At 40.2% G+C, this 26978-nt stretch overlaps 2 protein-coding genes and 1 pseudogene across 2 annotated transcripts; all 3 read right to left on the reverse strand.

The window, feature by feature from the left end:
• Positions 1–9696: 9696 nt before the first annotated feature.
• LOC115228991 (solute carrier family 2, facilitated glucose transporter member 5-like) lies at positions 9697–11254 on the reverse strand. The gene is given in 4 exon segments (XM_029799426.1): positions 9697–9940; positions 9971–10402; positions 10434–10783; positions 10975–11254. Coding segments are annotated over 4 exon segments (1197 nt in total). The 5' UTR covers positions 11210–11254; the 3' UTR covers positions 9697–9760.
• A 5891-nt stretch (positions 11255–17145) lies between these two features.
• Positions 17146–18157, reverse strand: LOC115228992 (alpha-soluble NSF attachment protein-like). Its single transcript, XM_029799427.1, has 2 exons — positions 17839–18157; positions 17146–17585 (listed from the first exon to the last, which is right to left on the reverse strand). Exons 1-2 carry the CDS (start codon positions 18155–18157, stop codon positions 17146–17148), a joined length of 759 nt encoding a protein of 252 aa, XP_029655287.1.
• Positions 18158–25011: 6854 nt separating this feature from the next.
• On the reverse strand, positions 25012–25157 carry LOC115229006 (annotated as a pseudogene).
• Positions 25158–26978: the final 1821 nt, after the last annotated feature.

Here is a 26978-nt window from a genome sequence, read left to right on the forward strand (position 1 = left end):
TAAAATTATTTTAAAAAATAATAAGTGTGACAAAAATTTTTTTCTGAAGGTTAATCCAAATAAATAAACTGTTTTAAAAAGTGTGTCTGCAAATGACTAGAAATGAGACGTTATCACCAGACCTCATTGCCGGTATTCCTTCGATTAAAAATCTAAGAGTGTGAGGATATTTTTTCGATATTCGACAATATTGGCGACAATAAAATCCCTCACAAAAACATTGCAGATGTGATTTATAACCTCGGAATTTGTGTCAGTATGGCCGAAATTAATAAATGCACAACGAACTACAATTTAAGTTTTCTTATGTTTTCTTCACTTAGACTCACGTGTAACTATCGAGGAAGTCTTGTCCATTGTAAAATCAGTAATGGGGGCCAAAACAACAAACGGATTTAACGAATTTGTCCAAGTTTTCAGTACGGTCGACAGAGAACAAAACGGAAAGATTTCAGAAAGAGAGTTCAGAAATTTACTGACATTCACTGGTTAGTCAGCAATGACTCATCTCAGGGGATTCTTTGACGGCCGAAGAAATCGACGAACTACTGAAGAATAACGTGTTCTGTGGGGAAGTCGACTATAAAAGTTGACTTGTCATTTTCCACTTAGAATTCTTAATGGAAATTGAGTCACAGGATTAGCTAGTTCCTGTTCTTATAATAGTTAAGGAAATTTAACCTTTAATATAACTCAAATCTCATTTTATTTTAAGTACCTCATATCATAGAGTTGATTTATACAGAAATTAGAAAACCGTTTGACTTTTCTGTTCAATCTTCTCAAAAATGCAACATATCTGTTAAAATGAATTCTTTTATCAAAATAATCTCATTCCTACCATTCCTTTTCTTAGGATACTTTTTATCATCGCATTTACTTCCTTGACTTTGAAGTCATTAATAATTTAAAAAACTAGCAGATAGAATGAAATACGCACTTTGTTACAAATTGTTTTCATGATTTTAAACAATCAATTAATGATTTAGACCAGGGACAGAATTTTTTCAAACGATATTACTATAATTTTCTGTAAAAATATACTTATATTTTCCGGAAAATGGTCCCCGTGATTGTTCACTATATTAACTTGTTCGACCTTCTTTAATCCCTTTCTATCATCTCAAATTAAGGATTCATAATACGCCGTCTCAAGACGTGAGACCTATTATAAACTAAGAAAATCAATATGCGAATTCTTGCTTTAGCTCGAAATTATTGTTGAAGGCACTGAAGAAGCTGGCCAAGACGCCTACGCCGAGGGGATGCCCCTGTGTTCTATACAACACGAGCACCAGAGTAGCGAGTTGTTGCTACTCTTGCAAGTTAAGAAGATATTTAGTAGGCATATCTCTGCGAATCGTGTTGTCCCCCTTTCGGACCGCAAAGTGACCCGAAAGATACCTTGGTGGGAACTCAGGAGTGACGCTATGATTTGCATCAATCATGCAATATCTTATGCGATCGTGCGTAAGGCTCTATTTATACCTCGTTTATCAGAATCTCGGTGTCAGCGCAAGCGAGAAAACAACTTGTTTGAGTTTAATCGCAGGCTGTTCTATCAGCGGCTGCACGGAGAGACAAAGGAGGGTACCCAGAAAAAAGCCAAAATTCTTGATACACGGGGGAGTATGTGGAAAGCACGTTCTCGCAGTGGTGTGTCGTTTCCGTTTGTCAGTAATTTGTCTCTCTGACTGAAAGATACTTGGGGTCGATAGGGTGTATAATTTCTCTATAAAAAATTGCAAACCAATCCATGATTGCATGTGTCAAGCAATCAACAGTTTACCGTTGACCCTGACTCGATTCCAGAGTGGTTATGTACTGGAGTCACTTATTTGATTCTTAAAGTAGATAATCCTTCCGCTTCGACAGATTATCGTCCGATAACCTGTATTCCCAACCTGTACAAGTTGATGACTAAGGTGGTGGCTACTGAGGTCAGAAATTTTGTGGAGGTGAATGGGATTCTGTCCGAGAACCAGTTAGATACTTGGCGGGATTGCCAGGGATCTAAGGAGCAGGCACTAACCAAAAAATGCCTCCAGAGTCCACGGAAACTCACCAGTGTCGATGTGGGTAAATGTGAAGAAGGCATATGACTTGGTTGATCAGGCCTACTTCGTTGAGTGCCTGTGAAACGCAAGTTTCCTTCTTGGTTTATCAAATTTGTTGCAATTGTGATAAACAGGTGGAATGTGCATCTAAACTACAACAAGAAGCAAAAAACCGTTAATCATTTTGCAACCTACTGTGGAAAAATGCTAAACAGTGATTATGTCAGAAAAGATAGCGAAGTCTTGAGATATACTTGCATCTCTGTAGGAAGTATGGAATCAGCAGTCAAACAATTGAAAGGATACTCGAGTCCAGTCGATCATATCCACACAAAATGTTGATAAAACATTAAAGAGTATGATGGTAATAGATAGTTACGAGATCAAAATCACTGACGGAGAGATAAATTCAACCAGTAACCTCATAATTGAACCAAGTGGGGAAAAAGGAACTGATTTAGAAATAGAGGGTGGTGTTGGTTATTTATTCCTCTAAAAAGTAAAATAAAAATTGCAACAATTAGATAAGTTGCAAATTTTGCAAATGTATAATCATGCTGGCGAATAAAAAAAGATTTCCAGGACATGTTGCGAACAAGATGGATGATATAAAAACTATCAAATACAGAACTCTATCTGAAAATCACTTTTTTGTCTTCACCGCATTCAAAAATTCTAAAATCGCAGAATTTAATCTTTATTTGAATTAAAAACATTTTTTGCATTTTTTAGGATTTTATTAAACTCCTGCTGCGTCTACTTCCGTATTTTTACAACAGTATTGAATCAAATAATTTCTTGAACAGGCCTGCGGAAAATTAGAACAAAAAATTCGCCCGTGAATGCGTCAGGTATTTATCGTATAGAGATACAGCATTTCTTATGTGTTTGGGAGACAATTTAGAACTGAAAATTTGAGCAATCAATAAATTTTTCACCTTTGTTTAAATGTGACGTGTGAGACTTGTTGACCACTAAAGAATTGCAATTCGGTTTTTGCCATTTTGTGCAAAAAATGTGTTCAAAGTCAAGTCAATTAATGCAAAAAAAGTTCATAAGCAAAAAAGCAAACACCCTTGTCCCCAGAGAATTAAATACAATTTTTGCGTATAGTTGCAAAAAAGACACGCTGAAACAGCTAGCTTGACTTTCTGAAGTCTCACGGTCTTTTTGAGATAAGAGAATCCATAAAAAAAGAATTTACATTTTTCCACTCCGAGAATACCGATGGTTTTTTCCGCGATATTTGTCACCCAGAAATCTCCAGTACTGACCGCACTCGGATGCGGGACCGCAGAATTAACTATATTTTTTTAAAGATGACAGGCGACATCCCAGACGAGAAATTTGTTATTTCAAAAGGAAGAAGCATCATCTGGTCTAAAGGTTTCCTGTCTTTGCCATCAAGATTCACAGTCTCTAAAATGGAACGGAAGCCTGCCAAAGGGTAATGTTTGGAACTCAGTTTTCTAGAAAGAAGATAAAATCCCTTAAAGTCGATAACTTTCCCGCACCGAAAAGCATAAAGCTGGCCCACTTTAAGAGCCAGACGAATGCCAACGACGATCTAAACAGACTCTTCATCAAAGAAGAATTTTGTGAAAGCCTAAGAGACAGCACCAAGCTAATCACCAGAATGGGCGTGGCAAAGAGTGTTCACGGCAGCTAGATCAAGTTAGTCAGAACAGGAGCGTAGATTTTTCAGAATAGATTTACAATAAATTGCATCTCACTCCATTTGGGAACATTTATTTTCCGCAATTTCTAGATAAATAAAACCTTATGTCTAGAGCGACTTCGAAATTTGACAACTCAAAACGTTCGAAAAGGGGAAATTTTGGAGAAAAAGGACCACAAAGAGGTCCAGAGATGAGATCGAATTGAACAAATTTCTTTGTAAAGAGGAGTTTTTTGATTCTTTTCAAGTGAATTTTTTATTATTATGCAATTCACGCGAAATCAAAAGGTTAGTTAAGATTATATTTTTACCACGCAACTCAGAATACGCTCTGTTAGTCGTTTCCATTTTCTCCTGTTTTATGCAAGATCTCTCAGGTCGTTCAGATCATCTATCGATTTCAGTTTTTCTTCCAAATTGTTTTGAATTCATGATCCAGCGTTGTCGGTAAGGTGAATTAGGGAAAAAGGAATGATTAGATCTTTGTAACTGAAAGGTTTTTGATGACTCTGGAAAGTGCAAAAAAAAGCTGTTGAAATTGAGTGACGTTGTGATCTCGCAGACTCAGTTTAACGTATTTGAGAGACCAAGTTTTGAGAATAAAGAAATGTGTTTATTTTATAATTAATGAATATATAAAAATGTGTAAAATAGGTGAAAATATTTTAATCGAATTATATATTTTGTTAAAAGTATAACATTTTTTATCAAGTAAAATGTTCAAAAACTGAATTTTTATTTGTTTGAATCCTATTACTCGTTTAGTGGCGTAGGTTGGTGCTGATTTGTGTTAAATCATTACCACAAAATCTATTTATCTCTCAAAGGAGGAATCCTCATGGACTCGACACATAAAACCAGCGAGTTATCCGATTCGAAGAACTCGCAGAAGAAGTGTGTTTCCTACAAAATCGTGGACGTGAAGCCTTCAGTTCAAAAACCGATCGAAACTTCCTCTAAACGTTTTACGGTGATTACCCTGAAAACGCACTCTTACGGGAGGTGGAAATGCGTTGATTTTTTTGACCCCCCTGCCACCAGCAAGTCCATCGAACGCACCCAAATCACGGTAGCATCTTTCAATTCATCCAAGGCTTCTTCTACGACCCCCGAAATTCAGGAAAAAGTTTTGGAGCCTGCCCCCGAGAAGACCTCCGAGTCTGTCACTTCCGACCCTCTGATTGTGGATGGTCGTAATTTGGCCTCCCCGACGGAAAGAGAGTCGATAAGTCAGAGGATCGAGAAGGCCATGGTTAGGGGATATATCGACGTGTAGGACATGGTGAAGGATCACCTTATCCGTGATGTCACGGCCGAGATTGGGAGACTTGTCAAGAGTCCTGACGACCTGGGCGACAGGGCAGTTTTGCTTGATGAAATCCACTCTCTGAGAGCTCTTGTCCCTCCTGATGTGTTGGCCCAGCACGATAAGCATAAAAAAGAGACGTGACATTGTTTTGTAGATTATTTTCATATATTATTGATGTGCTTTCTCTCATTTATAGTCCAGATGTTAAGAATCCTCACTTTTGGTGAATAGTTTGATGGAGTAATCAGTTATACATTTTTGTGGTCTTTATTACTACTTTTAATGGCCTATTTTCCAGTACATTGACTGTTTGATTTTGCTGTATAGTTTTTAGCATTATTTCTGCATTTTTTGCAATTAGTCTACTTAGGTGCCATCTCTACTGGTTTCACGAAATTAAAATTTCAGAACTGTACATGCGCAAATTGTCGCTACATGCATGTGGCTTTCTTAGAGCATCTCCTCGCTGCCTTTTAAAAATATTTAATTCGTTATTTGACCTATTAAGTAGATGACTGAAATTATATTATGTGAATCCTGAACCATTTCCTTATTAAGCGGAAATTTAAGCGGAAATTCGACATGTATTGGCACAAATTGGACTTTTTTTCTATTTTATGGTAATTTTTGTCGAATTTTAAGAATCTCCTGTCCCCATAAGTACTTAACCTATTTATTTTCTATAACATTGGTGCTGGAATGTTGCTAAAAAATTTAGTCAATTTGACAGGAATATAAACTGTGTAAAATTATTAAAATAAACGAAATATTATTTAAAATTTTGGATTTTTGACCATCTTTAACTCAAATTTTGTTACTATGCAATAATTCAAATGGCGTTGCCTTTCCTGCCTGGAAATTGTTTTAATAGAAAAGTACTTTTTTAGCCAAACTGATTTTTCCAGTTGGGATTTGAAAAATTTCACAAACCCCAACATTTTAACTTTTCTTCGGACGAACCAATTCTTGTCGAAGGAAAACCTGGGATTGGGGGACAAAACATACTCGGCACTAAAGAGAAAAGAAATGACATTTTTGCAAATAAATACGAAAATCAAATCCCGCCTTGGATTGCATTTGACAAAAAAGTTACAAACTGTCAAAAACAGCAAATTAGGTTCTTTGTTTTGACAGTTGGTACCGCGAAAAAGTGGATGAGAGTCGTTTCGAAAAGTACAGAATTCGTTATTGCAAAATTTACTTCTATTTGGAGGACTCCACAATACAGATCATCGAACCGCGATTCAAAAATTCAGGATTGACACAGGGTTGCTATAAAATGATGACATTCAGGGAATGTTGTGAAACGACACCGAGTTTTGAAAGACTCGACATGTGAAAATAGTTATTGGGGGGTCGAGGACTTGAATCTTGCGATGGATTTGGAGATTTATGGAAGAACCTACCGAATTATCAACTGCGATAGTTTTACGAGGGATTTTCTGTATAAAATCGGAATTAAAATCAACGACCCTGAAGAATTGCCTCAGGATCCGTACAATAAATACAGAAATTCAGTTAGAGGGTTAAACATCCCATTTCTAGGTCGAGGGACAAATGCATCCTCTCAAGCCTTACCAAGTTATCGACACTCTGGGACAGTTCCTGGCCATGGACAAACGGGTGTTGTGTTTCCGCTGCTACTGGGATGACTCAAAGACTCTCTACGGAGATGTCCGCAACTTGATTTTGCACTATTATTTGAGTGACGACACAATCGAGATTATTGAGGTGCGTGACTTGTTTGTTAGCAAAGATATTCCCCAAAAACTGCGGGCGTGACAAATCTCCCGTGTTTCTCAGACGAGCCAAGTTACCAAAATCGTTGGAAAGACTTCCAATACACGGACAAGTCACGAAAAGAACAGTGCTTAACGTGTTTGGCCCGATGGGTGCAGGCAGTAGAAGCATTTTAGACAGCCTCAGGGTGAGGACTCCTCCCCTATTACACTTAGACTGGAGAGCAACCAATAGACTATTACACAGACTCGGATTTGAGAATTGGGAACTCGTTGAATGTGTACGGGAGGGAGGTGGTCCTTGTCAGTTGTGATGAGTTCACTCAAAGTTACTACAAACAAGTCTATGGACTAGGCACGTGCTGTTAAATCTTACAAATTAGATGACTTCAAGCCAATTGAGTACAAAAAACCAAGACTGCCCCCCACGAGCACAAAGTTCCCACCATACACTGGGTATGGAACAGAAGAAGACTCTCTCGTGTCGTGCATGATGATGGAACTGAAACCTCCTTTCAAAGACCTCTCCCAATTTTTCGAATATGGAGGATGCGGGTATATTAGCAACGTCCTGAGATTTACTGCAAAAATTGTGTCAGACAAGCCTATCGATTCTGAACGGAACTTTGTTATATCATACTTTTTGTCGGACGATACATTTCTGATTTTTGAGAATTCTAAAAACAATTCCGGTATTTTGGAATATTTTCATTCCAGGCTTTTCTGCAGGCAAGTTTATGAGCAGACAAAAAGTTCGGTTGCCAGACCAACCCCGGTACACCACAGAACTCTCAAAATATTACTCATTGCAAGACATGTACATTGGCAACACACTAAAAATAAATTCGTTCGTTTTCCTGCTATCGAATGCGGACAAGTACGCCTTCAATTACATGGAAGCCCACCCAAGTCAGGTATGTCATCTTTGACTCATAAAGTTCCCTTATTCCGACTTTGATTTGATTTCCAAAAAAATCAATTCAGAACTGAAAGAAAATAGTCAAATCAAAGAAATGTTAGATTTGGTCGATCGAGACAAACCCATGGAATACAACCAGTTCAGGGAAGTTTTAAGTCGTGCCTTTCCTTCTCTCGTTCTCCAGGAAATCATGACAGTGGCCAGGTTTGGCATTCCCCAATACCAAAAGGAAATACTCCTGTGAAGAACAGGCGGAGATCTCCACCGACTGCTTGATCAATGTTGCGATAGAATCTTTGAGAAAAAATTTGTGGACTGATTTTAAGGAATTACTGTTACTTTTCGAACATCTGGATGTCGACAGGTATAAATGCGATTTATAGTGGTTAGGACTGGGTCATTGAGTTTGCAGAATACCTCAAACGCTCTAAAGTCCATCAGAATTCCTATCCGTCCCGAATTGTTAAAGATGTTGATCGGGAGGTAAAATGTGGTTGCTATAATTGGCAGATTTTGTGACGAAGATCAGAAAATCGATTACAAAAATTTAGTGAATGTGCTTGACTGGAAAACCCCAAACGTAACTCAATCCATCTGCACTGAGAAAAACACACAAGATTTGGTAAATTATTCGCTTTTCTATCGGGACTTGATCGATAACTCAAACGTTAAATAATAATCTACCCTAACCTAATCAACTAATAAAATATAATCGTTGTTCTAATACATTGTTGAAAAAACAAATGCTGAGAAGCAACATACTCATTAATTCTATTTTAATACAATAAATTGCATTTTTCACATTTTTACTATCAAATTATATGAAAATGAACAAATACATTTTAAGATTTGTTCAAAGTGGGGTACAATAAAATTGAGAAATGACGGTATGAGATAATTTGAATTAGTTTTAACAGTACTTGAAGAAAAGGTGCTCAAAATAAATGGAAATATTTAATTTTTGTATTTGAAGTGCAATTCAAAAAAAATTGTAAACAAGAAGCAATTTAAATAATTGTAAATGACTGGATGGTCGAGAATCTGTTGCTAGAGGATCCTTTCTTCCGCCGCAAACCCTTGTTCGGCTGCAAACCACGTCGAAAATACAAAAATATTCTTCGCTCGCGAACCGCTACCGCGTTACGGCGGGAAAGGAGACTGACTCGTTCCTCAACGAGGTCGGGCAGTCCATCGGGAGGAGGCTCAAGGACACGAGAGAGGGCCTCTGGTTCCGCCAGCGCATCGGCCTGGCCATTGTTCGGGGCAACGCACACTGCGTCCTGGCCGCTGGGACTTAACGATTTTCGTTGTCTTATTTAAATCATGTGATTATTGCTGGAATTACAGGGACAATCGTCGCATTAATTATTTTATACTTTCTATGTTTAAATTTTCTTTCATGTTTTCTTTACAAAATATTATTATACGGTGGCTCTTTAATTATGCTTAATTGCTGTTTAAGTAAAAAGTGGCTTTTTGCCACAAAAAGGTTGCCGACTCCTTGCTAGAAGTTTCGGTCAAGTTTGACGAGTTACGTCGTATAGACATCTTATCACATACGTATTCAAAATATGAATGGATTTCCAGATGGGATGTTATTAGTATTCAACAGTCGCATTCCACTAAAAATAAAACGTATAAATCAAGAGAAACTAATTCATGTCTCAATTCGAAATTAAGTAGAATAACTATCTTATTTGTTATTGAAAAATTGTATGGCTGGCATAAACAAAACCTTAGTCACCTACTTTGCGGTGTGCTTTTTGTTGTTTTTGTAAATGACTGGATAACATCCTATCATATCAATTCATGTAAGCTCACAAATCTATTAGAGAATTTCTGATAAAAATGATCTTAATTTTTGACAATAAAACAAGATCCAATTGTCATTTATTTATTGGCGAATCCGTGGAAATACTGGTCACTCATTATCTATTTTAATGGGAGTCATTTAAGTAAACACACCCTAGAAATAAAAGGTTTAATGGGGGTAATATTAAAATTGGTCACAAAAATTAGTTTAGTGAGAATAATAATTAGCCGAATTTAGAAGGGATACTAAAAGTCAGTAACTGAACTGGGTTTTTGTCGAGAGAAAACGGTGTTCCAGTTAGCAAGTGCAATTGAATTTTCGTTGTATGTTTTTCCCATTGTTTCTGGAGTAAAGAGAAATATGAAAATAAAGCCAAGGGAGCAAAAAGCCGCAAATACAAGCAAAATATAATTTTTGACTGATTCCTATAAGCAGAATAAAGCACTGACATTTACATTTTCAATTGCAGGTTTGAATATCCAAAAAGCAAGAAAGTTGGCCGCGTTTGCAATGAGAATTCCCGCCGCAGCAGCCTTTGCTCTGACATCCTGTCTGAAGTACTCGACCATGATAGCCTGAGGGACAATCCCAAAGGAAATGGCAAATGAAATGACAAAAAGGTAGACCGCCAGAACAGAGAGAATGGGGACTGAGTAAACCAGGGAAATGACTTCCAGGATAAGGCTAATGATGATAGATAGCAGAGGCCATATGAGTAGTGGTCTTCGACCCACAATGTCCACGAATGGGGTCTAAATCAAATCAGTTTCTCAAACAGCGATGATGGTGGCGACGCAGTTGATGATTCCCGTTCCCATGGAGGCGTATTGGATCTTGTCGTCGGGGATTTTGGCACTTTTGTATATATTCCGCGAAAAGGTGAAGATCTGACAGACCATTTGGCATGAGGAGGACTACCACATTAATTCCGGTGAGTTGAGCGACGATGAAACAGACGATTACGATTGCAAGCGATTTTTGGAGATTTTTTTGTCTGACGAGTTCTCCCCAGGAAATGTTGTTGGAGGAAATATTTTTTGACTCGACGATCATTTCCTCTATTTCCTCCTCGACGATGAGATTCGAGGTCCTGTATTCACTCATGGCTGCACTGATCAGTCTGCACCAACCTTTTCTGGCTTCGGCTTCGTTATTCCGTGACAGCAAAAGGTAGCGGGGACTTTCCGGGAAGAAGTAAAAAAGACAAATAAACACCCCGGCAATGATTCCCGGAATGAGAAGAGAAATAGGCCAGTTTTTCGCATTCCCTGTGATTAAACACCACAAGAACACCAAATATTGAATCCAGGTTGACGACTTCGGAAAGAAAGATCCCGAAGGTTATTGCAAACTGGTGTATGGCAATAACAGTCCCACGGATCTCCTTAGGACTGATCTCGCTGACGTACATGCTGACGATCGGAACAAGAATGCCTAAGCACTACTAAATGCCGCCAACCCACACTCAGTCCGGATATCAACCGAGCTACAAAGAGAATTTCGAACGAGTTAATGCTCTTGCTGATTGCCCCCAAAACGGCAGCCACGATGACTATGATGCTGTTGTAGAGAAGTCCATGCTTCCTTCCGACAGAGTCAGCCAATATGGGTGAAACGAAGGCTCCGATCGTGGCCCCGATTAGGTAGATGCTCGCAATCCCCGACCAGATGAGTCCCCATTCCGTCCCATCCATGTAATACTTATTGTAGCGCTCCCTTAGAATGTTTTGAGTGAATATTCTGGCGGGCTATGAGTATTATAATATTCGGAATCAACCGCCTCGATACCGTCGAGCACTCCGTTGCCGTATCCGTAGATCAGGGAGGTTCCCGACACGGATAGAATGACTCCCAATATGTATCTATGTGTCAATTTTTCAAAGACGACGAATTTTCCCATTACATTAGACCGAGACAAATATATTTATAGCCACATTCCTACCACAACCACAGTAAGTTCAATAGTGCTTTTGTTCGAGAACATTTCACACCTTATTTCACGAAACCATCTCAGCTCAGTTCAAAAATAGTGGCTGTGTACATTAACAAATCTTTTAACTTTGATTCTAAGAGAAAACCTTTCGAATTTATTTGACTTTAGCGGCACTACCGACAGACATGGGCACCCAGGGACATTCTTTGTGCCAGCCACACAATTTTTAAGAGAGAGAACAAGAAAGTTAATTATTTTTGAATAAAATCCGAGTTGGGAAGTCTTTTAGTTACTCTTGTCTTATAGTTTCTTTTTATTGTAGCGCGGTCAAATAAATGCTAAGTAGCTCAATATCCTATCTGGAGAATCCATTCCCATGCGGAGTCCGTATGTGATAAGATATCCACGATGGCGTTACTTTTCAAACCCGGTCGGAACTTTGTACTCCAGTACAAAAAAATAAATGATTCGTTTTTATGAAATGGAATTATTAATTTAAATTAATTTATAAGAGAATAAATCTTGTAAATTTAAACGACAAAATAAATAAAATATTATTTATTTTTAAGTGGTACCGAGCGGGATTGTATTAAAAATACAAAAATGGACATTGATCAAAACATTTTAGTGGAGGAAATCAGCCTAGAAGGACTCGAAGGTATCATTACAGTGAATATAACCAAAGGAATAACCCTAAACATGTTATGGCTGAGACTGGAAGAAAGAAAAGGTTCGGAAAACTTCCCAGTCCTCGACGAAGCAATCAAAGACCAAATTTGGAGACTACTAAAAAACTGCAAGTCACTCCAATTTTACATATTGCCCCAAAATCGAGCAGATTTCACATCATCCGTGGTAAAGTCAGACGATAGCCAGTCACCCGATGACACCACAGAAGCATTTCGGCGAATACTCGAGGTATCACGTGACCCTACAACCACAGGAGGACAAAATATATCCATTTGCTCTGATCGACCAAGGCCAAGTCCGTGGATCCTGTTCTGCCTACTTTGAACGTGAATTACTACCAAAGTCTGATTTGTCCCCAATATTGACCCACAGCGCGGCAATTGAAAAGTAAACGCCCGCCAATTTATTTATATTTTGAAATTAACTTATCAAAGATGGGGGAAAAGACTTGTTTTTGTGTCGAGTCAAAAGGAGAGGGAGAAGTGCTTACTCGGCGACTGCGAAGGGAAGGTGTCCCTAACCATGTACTGTCTGTTGGAGAGAATAGGCCGGTGAGTGTGTGTGACTGAGTGTAGAGCGAGGCACTACGGAGTCTACACCGCCAGTAGCACAGGCCTCATGGAAATAGTCAACAATGACTCCAAAAATATGTTCCGTCTCAAGAAAATGCTTTTGGAGAAGAAACTCATCCGAGAAAAGGTTTGGATGTTTAGCACATGGTAGCAAACGTCCCTGTCTCCTCTCTCCTTTCAGAAGTTGGGATTCGGCAATCTAACCAACATACGTGTCCTCTATCTCAGTCGATTCTTCGGTATCCAAAATGTCCGCAAGGAAATTATGGTCGAGAAGGTGACTGCCTACTTAAAGACCTGCCATGACTGTACATGTCTCTACAGAGTTTTGTCCTCGCACATTGTAATATAACCACCCCTCATTTCCAGATGGAGGAGTTCCACGTTTCCCGATCATCCGCTGTCAAGTTTGTCAATCACATGGAGTTGGTTAATCTCGTGGAGAGACTTCCAGGCGCACAGAAACGAAAAAACAGTCCTTCCAAGTCCGAGTGAGTTTCCAAGACTTATTTGAGGTCTTCCACCAATGGAATCTTCGTGAGACTCGTGCAGGCAGATCAGGGGACAATGTGCCACAAGGAGACGGTCGAGTCGAGTAATGCAGTGATATGTACAACTAGACTCATTTACATGTGAAAACAGGTACTACGACGTGGGGTTGTCTGGATTTGAACATTTGCTCAACTTGCTCAAGTCGTTTTACCCTGAGTACTGCACGATTGGAGACCTTCGGATGCTCAGCACTCTGCGGATGTACGAAGTGCGGGCGTACCTCAAATTTCTCGTGTCTGAGAATGTGGTGGACAAGCTGGACAGCAAAGACGACGATTGGTTGTTTTTTGGTTATTATCCTAGCAAATACCGCCTGAGTGACAAGTACAAGCCGACTGTTCGAGTCGACTTGGGTCTGAGTATTGCTTCTCCGCTAAAACCTGAACCTAAAAAGAAGGAGAGTGACGTTTTGGGGGGATATTCTCGAGGAATGTCAGAGGCCCATTTGAAATTGGCCGAGTTTGAGTCAAGGAGTGGAGGGAAGGACGTGTCCTCGGCCAAAAAGCAGCGCCTTGTGTTGAAGGTTGTGGCGAGTGGAGTATTCTAGTCGTTGGATAGTCCATTCACTGCCCCGAGGAATCGAGTTATCGGACTCCTCCACGAGTATTTGGTCTGGCTGGTTAGGAAGGTCGACCTCGATGTCCTCACTTACTACAGTTGTAAAAACACGTGAATTTTAGAATATGATTCCACGGACATTCCTGTGTACTCCACCGAGACTGGTTGGCCCAAGTATGTCCCTCCTGTCTCTTCCTACGAACCTGACCTTCACGGGAGGTGGGTGCTCGGAATAGACGTGATTCACCACCTCCCACTCAAACTGGTCTTGATGGTCCTCCACCTCCAGGAGATTGTATGAGCAGTTATAATGAGGACAGCCACCACTAATTAATTCCCTAATCACGAAAGACGAGGAGGCAGTGAACATTCCGTTGTGCCATCTCCCCGACGAGGTCTTCAGGCTCCTGGCAGTGCAGAATTCACTCCTCGAACGAATCCGGAAATATTTGAAATATATGACCGTCCTTGGACTCATCTCCGTCGCCAAGACTGCGGATATTGTCTTTGTAAAAACGGTTAGACTGGTATTCTGATTGGCCAGCTGCTTATCTACGTCCATTCCAAAGTTCGTGTGATGGACTCATTTCGGAAAGAGCGGAAGTACAGTCTTGTAGGAGTTGATCAAACACGTGATTTTTGGGCAGAACTAAAAAATATTTGTTTATCGAGTCGAGTGGAAGTTGTGGGTAAGTTTGTGAGTTATTGGCAGAAATGGAAGATCAGAGAATCGACGGAGTGTTGGAGCGTCTATTTCGGTCCTCGTTTTTGTCATCCGTGGAGAATGTAGGCGAGATGGCAGTGGTGTCGGGGGATGGGAAGGGCGCGGGGGGATTTCCTTCCCAAATGTTAATGTCAGTCTTATTGCCCACTCATTTCAAGGCACCGGAACTGCCATTGGCTCAACTACCGGGACAGGGTTGTTTGTCGGGGGCATTTTAGATCAATAAAAAACGGAACAAGAGGATGTCGCTAAATATGAGCGATTCGAAAAAACGTCCGAAAAAAGTGTGCAAGAAGGTCTCCAGTTCAGATAGTTCGGGGAGCAAAGACTGTTGTCTGGGGGGAGTAAGGACGACCTGGTCAAAGAAGGACGACGTATTGGTACTCCTTAGAGTGAAATGGCAGCTTTTAGTCTGCAAGGCAATCGAGTCGTCCATCTCGTCACTGAGTAACAGACACATCAGGTTTACTTGGAAGAGTCTGTACGCCCACATGAAGAAGTATTCGCCCGTTGGACCACCCCCCACATATCTAGGAGTTCAGGACAACCAAGAACCACAACGCGTGTGAACGGCGTTACAAAGTGCTGAGTCACAGACGGCGTCCCTTTCATGACAAAGTCCGTGCTTTTGCAGCCAGAATAATTTCCAAAGACGTTTGTCGAGTGTTTGAGTCGTAGATCAGGGGATTGAACGACTCGCCCTTGGTCATGAGCAGGCATCACCGAGACAAACTCGAATCGGTCTTTGACTCCCTTCTGGCCCTGGTTATGGACAGGTTCTCTTTTGTCTTACTGGCAGGTCTTGTAATTTGTCCAAGTTGGCCCACTATGACAATGTCCTCCACATTCCTGCTTTAAGTGAGCGCGGAAAGTATTTCACAAACACACGTGTCCGTAATATAAGCACTCAAAATGAGACTGTCAAGTTATTGGAACTACTTCACGTTGGTTTGTTCATATCATGGCAGGGATTGGTATACATGAGGGTCATGCGAGTGGAGGAGGCCACCCCCGCCGAGTTGAGTAATCACCTTTTACAGGGAGTGGTCAACAAGATGGTGGAACATGGGACTATCAACAAGTGTGCGGTAAGTGGGTGGCATATTCTAGAATTTGTTTGGGGGTCATATGAAGAGATTTAATTTTTTTACCCAAAAGTACTCAAAACAGTAACCCGTAGTTATCTCTCTTGTTTCACCTCCAATTACTCCTCTCTGCTGTGCCAGCATTCCGTCCACTACCTCCACAAGGTGAGTGGTCAGGATTACTCGGACAATCTTTTGCGTGGTGTCGACTGTGATACAATATGCTTGGATACTCTGACTGTCCTCACGGCCTACAACTCAGTAAGACCACATGCTGAGTGTTAGGTGGTGTATGATGTAACCATCCCCACCAATGTGTACAAGGCGGGGCGAGATCAGGTCTTATCAACCCTACCCTTTGAGTCATATAACACTCCCAACACATTCGATATAATAATGGACTCGACTGCCTGTCTAACTAACGAGCACACAATTCCCCACCCACTGTGGACTGCTGCTGATGACTGGACTGGCCACGATTATGGAGTGTTCTTTTCTCCCAATAAAATGTACGACAAGAAACCAACAATGCCTGTCGAGTATGGAACCAAGTGTGTACAATTCGCCAATTTGGACATTCTCAGCGCTAGTTCCAAAAGGGGTCGACTGAAAGAGAGTGTCACTCGATTTATGACCAACACCGACGATGGCTGCGAATACTTTCAACTCTTCCCTCCTGAATTGGAATTCCAGATCTCAAAACATACAAACACACATCTCAGTCCTCAAGGGGATGTGTCCTCCGCATATTCCTTCCTTCTAGTAATCCTCACCAATTATTCAGAAAATTTACAGAGGAGAGGATTTTGTGTGTCCTTCCCGAGTGTCCTCCAAGACCGAATTTTGTGAGAGGATTGTGGCGAAGGGAGGGGAGGGACTCGCACTGAGTGACGTGGAATGGACTGCTGATAATATTTCCGTGGTGGAGACGTTACTCAGTCATAATAATGTATGGTGCATGAAAGTACTTTAGATATTCGGAGTCTGCTACGACGAGTTGCGATTTGTAGACGTGGCAATGGCTGGGAATTGGATGGTGCGTTGTGGAGAACACTACTTTGTCCCTCGTCCATGGCGCACGCTCAACGGCAAGTTGATGTTGCCTCCATTAAGGCATTTCATGGAAGGGTTTGTCACCAAGTTGGTTGGTTTGGGAATGGTGTCACTGACCACGTTGGTAAAGATGTTCGACCCGTTCCTAAGCATGGGAGATGTTGTTGATCTTGTACAGGTAGGCCTATTCTGCCATCTGCAGGTGTTGTCAATCATTGGGTGTGTCTCTCTAAAGCATTTGAAAGCAAATAGGAGTAGTGGGCTATTCGGCTGTGCGCTTGGGCCGACCGTGTTGTCGGAACCCTCGAAGTATGTGGATACTTTTTTCATTTGTCGTAACTTGGAGGAGTTGTATGTAGTCCCGACATTGCAGTGCTTTATTCGATGTGGACAGTTCATCCACTCGGGCTACTCTGCCCTTGCCTGATTTATGTCAAATAATGAATAAATTATGTTAGTCAATTTATCTCAAGTCGACTTGGAAGGCAGAGGACTTGAATTTGGAAATAAGTCGAGTAGTCCAGGGATCAACTCTTTTGATTTTGTCGTATTCTGCGATGGCATCCCCGAACCCCTCTTCGTCCTCCTGATCCACGGCCTCCATAAGAGCACAGAGGAGAGTATAATCCCGCGTATCACAGAAGGCAGGCACATCGAGGGCCAGTCGGTCGCAGGCAATGCGGGCGTTGGTGATATCCCCAAAACACAGGTGGCACAAACATGCTTTGAATGCGTATTCCGGGGCACCGTATTTCAGTAGGGCATCATTCGCCGTTTCTCGGGCATACTGCGAGTCAAATTGGTGACTGACCTTCTCGTAGATTTCGATAGCTTTGGGATAGTCCTCAAAATTGGCGGAGATGGTGGCCACGTTGAGTAGGCATCTCTTTGCAGTGCTATATGCTTAATAAATAGTAATTTACGCTTTTTGGTTCTCATGGAGGAATAGCTCAGCCGACAGCTCGTAGAATTGGGAGGCCTGTCATACTAAACAGATAGTGAGCACCTTGTTGGGGTCAGACACTGTTTTCTCGTAGATCTCCGCAATGGTCTCCAAATGGCGAGCAGCTATGGACAGCTTGCCCATGTCCTTTAATAGATCAACTGCCAACTGAAGGAGTCGAATGGATTCTAACAATTATTGCACTTTTCCAACCATTGATTTGACAGGGTAATTTTCTTAGAGAAGAACTGGCCGTTACGTAACGATCGGCAGCATCAAAGCCTCGATTCAACTTTTCAAAGAGGACACCCGCTTGAGTGTATGCCTTTCCTGATGCTTCTGCGTTATTCTCCAGACGGAATGCATTCCCTGCGGCTGAATACAGCTCGGCCGCCTCCTCCATGCGCTGGGACTTATTAGACGTCCTATGAATTGGACGAGGACTGTCATACCCAAACAGAGTGGAAAGTATGCCATCTCGTTTATTCAGCTTCTCCTCTGCTTCTGCTGACAGTTTTTCACCTTTCGACATTTGCACTTACAAGAATTATAAAATCAGTTATCTATACTTAACAAAATTTAATCGAACAATATAATAATTTTATTCAAAACACTTTTTGTCGACGTTTTCCGTTATAAGCATAATTTTCTCAATAATTCCTATTTAGGAAATAAGTCATCGATACAATTCCTGAGAGGTCAGGAATTCACGACATTTTTTGCAGAAAATTTTCTACAAACTAATTCCTGCTTTAATGATTATACGATTCTAATTTCAGTTGTGGATCAATTAATGACACTTGACAATTAGTTCGTCAGTAATTAAACCAATTTCTCTCACTAATAAAGCAGACGTGTTTGAAGTATTGCACAAACATTTATTGGACAAAGAATTTGTATTGAATGGCTGTTTGGTTGCGGTAAGAAGATTTAAATTGATTTTGCGAAAAACATTAAGTCAGATTCCGTCAAAATTGAATCGCAATATTTGACAAAAATAGATTGGGAGTCCACCCGATTTTTTTTCTATATTTAGAAAATAAATTTTTAGGATGAAAATGACTCGATAATATAAAATAATAACCGTATAAAAAATTTCAAAAATATACACGATAAAACTATTTTGAATATATTAATAAATATAATTAATAAATATCGAGCAATGTGGCACTAGGAGAAATGGACGGGGTTCTGAGCAAATGGACGAATGTCGTGCACGGATGGCAATACCGGTGGTTTGTTCTGGACAGAAACAAGACAGAACTTGTCTACTACACAGTTAGTACTCCTCAAGTCATACGAAACAGTCAAAAGACAAAATGAATAAAAAACTACCCCGAGGACGATTCAACCTGGACGACGCCGTGGTGGGAATCGACGATGCCGATGACTGCACATTCACACTGACATGTGCTGGGGATAATAAGGTCTTTTACTTCCAAGGCATGTCCTCCTCACTCATCGACAGCCAAGGACTCGTCCGAACGAATGAATTGGGTCACCGAACTGGAGAATGTAATTTCTGCTGGATATCCAGTTCGTGACATTCCCTGACTTGTGCAGACCACGTCCTCCCCAGGGCCACCCGACCACCTCCTCTCAGTAGTGAGGACAGCAAAGTCCTTCGTTGGACTACTCCATGACCAGACAACCGTGTGTTCCTCCTCATTGGCCTAGAAACTCCGCGACTCGATCACCAACGTGGAGGACTGTCAGCAAATCCTCTGCGGACTCGACGACAACCTGAAACTACTCTCCGGGGCCTTCGACGACATTGAGAAGACCGTGGTACCCCCTTTCCCTCAGCCCAGAAATCCTTGGACGAGGAACCCGGGGATTCCTTCAGCGCGGAATTCTACGACTGTGCCCAATCGGTGTTGTGTGGCCCTCAGTTTGCAGGATGACGGAATGGAGGACGACGAACTGTACTGTGTGGAGGAAGAGGAGAGTCTCAACCTCTCCGGGAATCAGAGTGTGATCAAACATCTTCTGAAACAAGTGAGGATTGGAATGGACCTCACCAAAATAACTCTCCCGACCTTCATCCTCGAACGCCGCTCTTTTCTGGAGATGCTGGCTGACTTTTTGTCACATGGAGACATCTTTTCCAAGTTTGGTGTGCGGGTCGATGGCAGTATCACCACCTTCAAAACTCCGAGAGAACGGATGGTCCAGGTCGTCCGGGCATACCTCAGTTGTCTCCACGCGGGAAGGAATCCTGACGTTGCCAAAAAACCGTACAACCCGATTTTGGGGGAGACTTTCCGCTGCTTTTGGCGTTTGGGAGAGGAGACGAAATGTTTGGGGGAGGGGGCTGTCCCGTGGGCCAATCAGGGCGACTTGACCTTTCTGGCCGAGCAAGTGTCTCACCACCCTCCCAGTGCTGTCAGTACTTGATTTCTTAGTCAGTGCCTTCTATGCCGAAAACAGGAGGCGCAAGTTTTCCTTTGAGGGACAAATTTGGACCAAGTCTCGCTTCCTCGGGTTTTCCGTGGGAGTGGACATGGTGGGAGTTACCAAGATACGTCTGGGCGAACACGACGAGTCGTACTCCCTCACATTCCCGTCCGGATATGCCCGATCTATCCTCACAGTTCCCTGGTTCGAAATGGGTGGGAAGGTTGTCCTGTCGTCCTCCTCAGGGTATTCGGCCACTGTCCAGTTCCACACAAAGGTTGTCTTCACTCCTCAATGTCCAAGCCAATGTACAAAAATACGAGAAATGAGATCACTGCAGAAATATATTCCCCAGGAGACAAGTCTCCGTTCTGCACAGTCAAGGGATGTTGGAATGGACTGATGATGGCCACTGATTCGACCAACCCTGTTTTGACTCAATTTAATTCGTAGGAGCCCTACCTTTTCTTCGATGCAGACAAGTCCATGGTTATTAGCAAAGTCGTCAAGCCGGTCAAAAATCAGGAACCCAATGAGTCCCGGCGGTGGAGTTTGTTGGACTGACTTGACGTAGTCTCTGGTTGGAAGTGACTCGAAACCTGTTTCGGAATGACGTGGTGAAGGCTACTGTCCATAAGCGTGAGTTGGAGGAGAAGCAGCGAATGGAGAGCAGACATCGACAGGAGAACAATATCACTCATGTCCCCAAGGTGGCATGCTTTGTTGAGGTGGTAGTACTTTGAGTTGGGTGAGGGAGACGTCTGGAGATATAAACGTTAATTGAGTATATTCAAATTACTACTAATATCTATCATTTACAGATTTAATTGTTGCTTTTATTATATTTGGTCTTATTTGCCTCATTTTAATTTTATAAAACTCGGTTCTTCAATTAAAAATAGAAAGATCAGCGATAGCTAAAAGTTGGATTCTTGACCGTATTTGAAATTTTATCCCGGAAGCAGCCTTTCAACATGGCTTCGAGAAAGGACTGTCAACTACATTTCATTTACTGTTCCTGAAACAGTTTATTACAAAAGGGTTGGAAAGGAGACCTAAACAGGAAAAAACGATTGTATGCCCAATTGATATTCACAAGGCTTTTGACACGGTCTCCCGAAAAATTATTACGCAGAAAATTTACTAGTTGAATATGGAACCAAATTTAAAACTATGGCTCGCCAATTTTTTGAATGGACGTCGGGGTAGAGTCTACAAGGGCAATCGAAGATTTGCATCGAGGCTACTACCGAATGGAGTGCCACAAGGTTCTCCCTATCCCCCGTATTATTCAACCTAATGTTGAACGATATGCCTCTTCCTGAAAACAAGAATGATATTTTACTATCATATGCGGATGATATAATCGTTGCATCGAGGGATATAGTCAGAGAAGCTACAAGAAGATTACAGAAAAATATAAATAACTTGTGTATATGCCAATCCTGTAAAGCAAGCCCGGAAAAGTCTGAGCTAACCTTTTTCACAACTAACAAAAGACTGGGGAATTTGTCGATAAATGTGACCATGGAAGGGAAATCAATTCCCCAAAATAAAACTTTAAAGATACTAGGGATCACCTTTGACACATTTCTAACCTTTACTTTTGATACGGAAAACGTGTTTCTTAGAGCATTTCTTGGAAACTTGAAGACGCGCAAGGAACTAACGGATTAGAGTCTCTATACACCCAATGAATTAAACCGACAATTGGTTACGAATATACAGTATGGGGAAGCAATCTAGCATATACAAATGTCAAAAAAATCAACAATATTCAAATGGAGATTTTAAACCTCCTAGCGAATGTCACGAAAAACAAAATTCAACCAAAGGAACTAGAAGAAATCGTGAAAGAAAACGGCGGAGACTTCAGAAAAAAAGTCCATGTTTGGGACCCCCGACCTCTTAGACAATGCGCTGTAGAACACACTGTGAATCGTGACTGGGCCATTTTATTCCTATATTCTGACCACTGTTCTGAATAAATATTTTATGTGTGTACTAAAAGCATGAATCAGAGAAAAATAAACCAGGGACAAAAGTGCAACAGTAAAGTCTCTGCTTATGTATTCTTTATTTAGCAAGTTAATTGCGTTTTTCGGCATAGAGCGCAAGTTATAGGCTTATATTCGACACCCCAACATTTCAAGATTGTGTGTTTGTGATTCCCAAGGTATCAACTGTGGAGACGTGTTTCAAATCTTTGGCCTGAGTTGCCGATTGACAAGCCGGGTTTGGAGCCATGTTTCGCGTATTCTGCTCAGTGTCAAGGTAGCCAGCAACTTTCTACGAGCCGAGTTTCTTCACATTCCTCCGGTTTTCACCAACTTTGGTGTCCATGCGTTTGATCTCTGTGAATTCGGTTTTAGAAGTGTTGATTATGAGGTACCACTTGATGAGTGTCATTGTTTAGAACAGTGATTCCCAAACTTTTTCTTGTTGTCGCCCCCTTTAACAAACTTTTTAGCAATATCGCCTACCATGAAAATGTACATGGAAACAAAAAGAAAAAAATTAATTTATTTATAACAACAATCAATGAGAACAATGACGTTGTATGAATTTAGAAACAAGTTCTTCTACATTTGGCTTTATGTTCGTAAGACGAAGCCGTAGATCTCCTCTCTCAGCAACGTCTAAGCGTTTCGACTTTTAGCAACGAGTTGAGATACAACGCTAAAGCTTCTCTCAACGAAGTAAGAAGTAGGAAAAACGATAAAAAATAATTTAGCCTTCTCCCATAACACAGGATATCTTTCAGGAATATCCGCCTGTAGCCAAAAATCTTGATAGGACTTTCGTTTGAATGTTGGTTTCAATTCTCAATCATTTTTCAATACAATTAATTCCAGTTGACAAGATTCGACGTAGTCAATATCTTGAAAAGGATATATGATCCATCCCGGAACTTCTAGTTCGCACAAATCTTTGAAGCGGTGCTTCATATCATTTTCAAAAGTGATTAAATGTTCAACATAATTTTCGAGATCGTCTTCAGAAAATAGGTTTTTAAGATTGTCGAGACGTGGAAATTGGCTTAACTCCTTTCTACCAATATTTCTACAAAACAAGGATAGCATTAAAATAAAAGCAGTAATGAGTGACTTTGCCTAAATTAAAATAATATGAGAAAAATTAACGAATACCTTTATTAAGTTAATATCGACGAATTGTAGTTGTACGTTAAGTACATTGAACTTGGCAAAAATGTCTGCTAAATAAGCAACATCATGTATAATAGATTCTAGTTCTGGACCAAGGTGAGAGTTCAAAGATTTTAGGAATTCAACCACAGTGTCGAAGAGAAAAAATATACATCCCAAACAGTCACTCTTTGATAGCCACCTTACTTCTGTATGCATTAAAAGTCGTACAAAATCTTTATCATTATCGACACAAGGCTGGTAAAAAGACGTGAATTTAGCGAGTTTGATTTAATTTTGTTAATAGAAGAAATAACTGTATTAGGAGAAGAATATAATCGAGCAGTTGTGTTTTTAGCAACTAAATGCTGGCGATGAATCACACAATGAATAGTCAGTACAGTTGGTACGTGTTGTTTTTCATCGCTCCCTTTAAATTTATATCGCCCCCAGTAAACGATTTAGTCATAAACGCCCCCTTTAAATTTTGTATCTCCCACTTTGGGAAACCCTGGTTTAGAAGATCGATTAGAGCGTCTTTGTTGTCTAAAACGAAGTTAACATCGTCAGCATAGACAATTTCGGTGATAAAGTCGTCGTAGAAAGCTCTTAGATCTCTCAGGGCGGCTTCCAGGTAGATGACAAACAGTAGGAGAGAGAATCTGCCCATATTTGTTTCGAACGGCCTGAGTGAGACGATTTAACAAGAACTGACAATTCTGTCCTAGCAAGCAGTACCCGTATCATTCTGACTTTGTTCTCAGCCAGGAAACTTTGTAGGATGCAGATGAGTAAATCACAACGGAGACAGTCAAAAGCTTTCGACATGTCGATTCCGAAGATGGTCGTGGCTCTTTTGAATTTCTGTTGGATAGGGCATCGCCATCTGTGACTCCAGACAATGCCCGCGGTGAATCTTTCCGCTCTGAATCCGAACTGACTCGGCGCCAGATATTCATTAACTCTTGCATTTTTTATTATTTTTTTTAAATAAAACAATAAGGAGGTGAAAAGATAGCTAAGCTAATTACTGGCCTCACGAGACACCCGGCCAGCTTTGCGAATGGCGAAGCCGTTCCCTCGGATCACTGCAATCGACAGACGTTCCAGGAGCCAAGAATACTTTCTTGGATCGTGGCTAGTCTTTGAAATCCGTCGACCGAGCGAGCGAAGGAAGCGGAGTGTCTTGGGGCCGAAAATCCCGGAGGACTCCACGGCAATTGGAGTAAAGTTTAAATTACGAAATGGTATCAAGTCAGAAAATTTCATGGAGACACTGGGTCAGTAAATCATGATGAAAAATCTATTGCTGATTTTAATGAAACAATCAGTTTAAAAACTGAACAATATGGATTGGACAATGTCTATAATTCAGATGAAAGTGGTGTTTTTTACAAGGCGATTTCTTCTAAACATGTGTGCACTAAATCAAGGCCTGGAATAGAGTTATTGAAGGATCGATTTTCTTTACTATTATGCGCAAATTGTTCTGGTTCCGATAAAAGAAGGCCTGTAATGATAGGAAGATTTAAAAGTCCAAGATGTTTTAAAAATTTCAACATTGGAAAATATGTTACCTACACCCATTCCAATAAGACATGGATGAACCGTGAAATTTTTAATCCCAAATAAGGGATTTCCCCTGCTCGTATGGGAAGGTGGACATGCCGTCAGGGCGTTTGCCATCCCCTCTATCCAGTCCAACAGGTTCAAGGATTGACGGAATGCCAGCTGAAGCGAGGGCTCTCTGTATGATCGAGTTGAGTTCACTGTGACGGGGGGCGCGACCAGACACGGTGTTGATTGGAGACATTTAAGAATATTTTCAAATTTACAAAATAAAAATGTACCAAAGTACACGAAAAAAATACGCCGTAGGACAGCCCGTATGGAACCGACCACACTCGAAGGCGACCCAAAGTGCAATGGATGGCCAGCGAATGGCACATTTGCCTAATTGATAACAAACATGCACGACCAGGTAAGTACTTAGCATATGCACACATTAGGAAATAGATACAACTAAATTATTAAAATGTATGGATTTTTAATTAGCTTTGAGGTATATACATTTAAATAGATTATCCAATTTTTTATTGAGTTTTAAAATAAATGACAAATTAAGTAATTACAAATTTATTAAATTTATAAAAAGGTGATTTTTAAACACTACTTGTTTAATCCTTGATCGCTTAAATGTTTATATTCTCCATTCGACTGTATTTATGACTGTGTTTATGACATTTACATTAGTTATGACATTTACATTAGTTAACCATTATTTATTAATTTTTTAATAACCTCCGTATCAACGTGCTTTTAGGTAAGTCAGTTCTTATAAAGATTTTTATTTGTCATATGGATGGTTTATAAACACAATTATTTATTGAAAAAATTGAATAAAGTTATTTGTATAGTTTTTATAATTAATTTTTGTAAATCATTCGAAATGTGTTTCGAATTTTTTACAGTATTGTTTGTTATATTTTGAGAAAAGCAATTCGAACAAGAACTTAATTTATGACAATTTAAATTCCATCAAATAAAGTGATTGGGCTAATATCGTAGCTCTCATCGATTTGGCCATCTTCTGCATTAAGCATGATATCTTCAACAGTATATTCTTCTTGAAACAGTGCAATGATTTCATCGTCATCAATGACTTTTTGTATTTGAAGCATATCTTCTTCAATCATAATTTGGTCTAGCTGATTACTGTGTGCCTCAATAATTGGATATGGGGACAACTCTTCTTCAGCATAAGACTCATCAATACCTTGAATAATTCCAACTTTTTTGAAACAATTACTAATAGTTTCTTGTTTCACACTTGCCCAAGCTTCGTGAAGTAACAACATAGCGTGTCTAAGATTAACAAAAAAATCTAATGATTGATTAAGCGAGTTCATATAATCAACCACTAACATTTTTTCTGTAATGATGCTTTAGATTTTTTATTATTCCTGCATCCATTGGTTAAAGATGAGCAGTTGAGTTCTTTGGAAGCCTTATAACTTGAATGTTTCCAGCTCTCCTTCGAAGCTTGAAAAGTCCTCATACTTCCCCTCCCAAACAGGAATTGGGTAGGCTCCCTCTTCAGGACTCGATACCGCTTAGATAATTGTATCGACTCCAGAATACATAAAATTTTAATGACTGAGGTCTTTCCACAGTTGGGAAAATCACGATTTTACTTTTCAATAAACAAAAATTGTGTTTCACTTGAATGTCAATCACAATTGAAGTGTTCACCCAGATTTTCACTTCAGTGTCGTAAATATCGATCGAACTGAATTTGTGTTGATACATTTAGATTTTTCAATGCCACACATTGTTCATATGTACAGATATATGCATCCTACAACTTCGTTATGTTTTCTCATGTAGTAACTGTTCAACATTCTGATTAAATGATCAACGGATTTCTTGGCTTTTTTACAGTAATTACATGTTGATTCTTTTGGATCAAAAAATTAATTTCTATCCTAAACACTATATAGCTTTGTATTTAGGCTGTTATTTCTCGTGGGAAGCTATTGAGAAGATTCAACATCTTCATTCTCCTTACTGTTAAAAAGAACAGAATACTGATATGGAATAAGTTTTTTTTCTTCTGTAATAAAGTAAGTAATGTTCTGAATAATCTTCATGCAAACTTTGCTGAATTTTTATAGATTAGAAAAGCAATTCTCAACCTTCAAGAATTAAATCAATAATTAAGAGTTTCTTTGTGGCTCAGAAAAAAAATATTTTTACACATTTTCTACACGCACCGGAGGCACGGGTATCAGGTCGGCGCTGGATTTCGCA

This window comes from Octopus sinensis, unplaced genomic scaffold (genome assembly GCF_006345805.1).
Source record: "Octopus sinensis unplaced genomic scaffold, ASM634580v1 Contig11546, whole genome shotgun sequence".
Taxonomy (NCBI): domain Eukaryota; kingdom Metazoa; phylum Mollusca; class Cephalopoda; order Octopoda; family Octopodidae; genus Octopus; species Octopus sinensis.

What these genes read in the sequence shown, in the direction of transcription:
- LOC115228992 (XM_029799427.1), bottom strand. Translation starts at nt 18,157, where the DNA reads ATGTCGAAAGGTGAAAAACTGTCAGCAGAAGCAGAGGAGAAGCTGAAT. An exon ending in ATTACCCTGTCAAATCAATG is followed by an intron (nt 17,586 to 17,838) that starts GTTGGAAAAGTG and finishes CTATTTATTAAG; the next exon opens with CATATAGCACTGCAAAGAGA.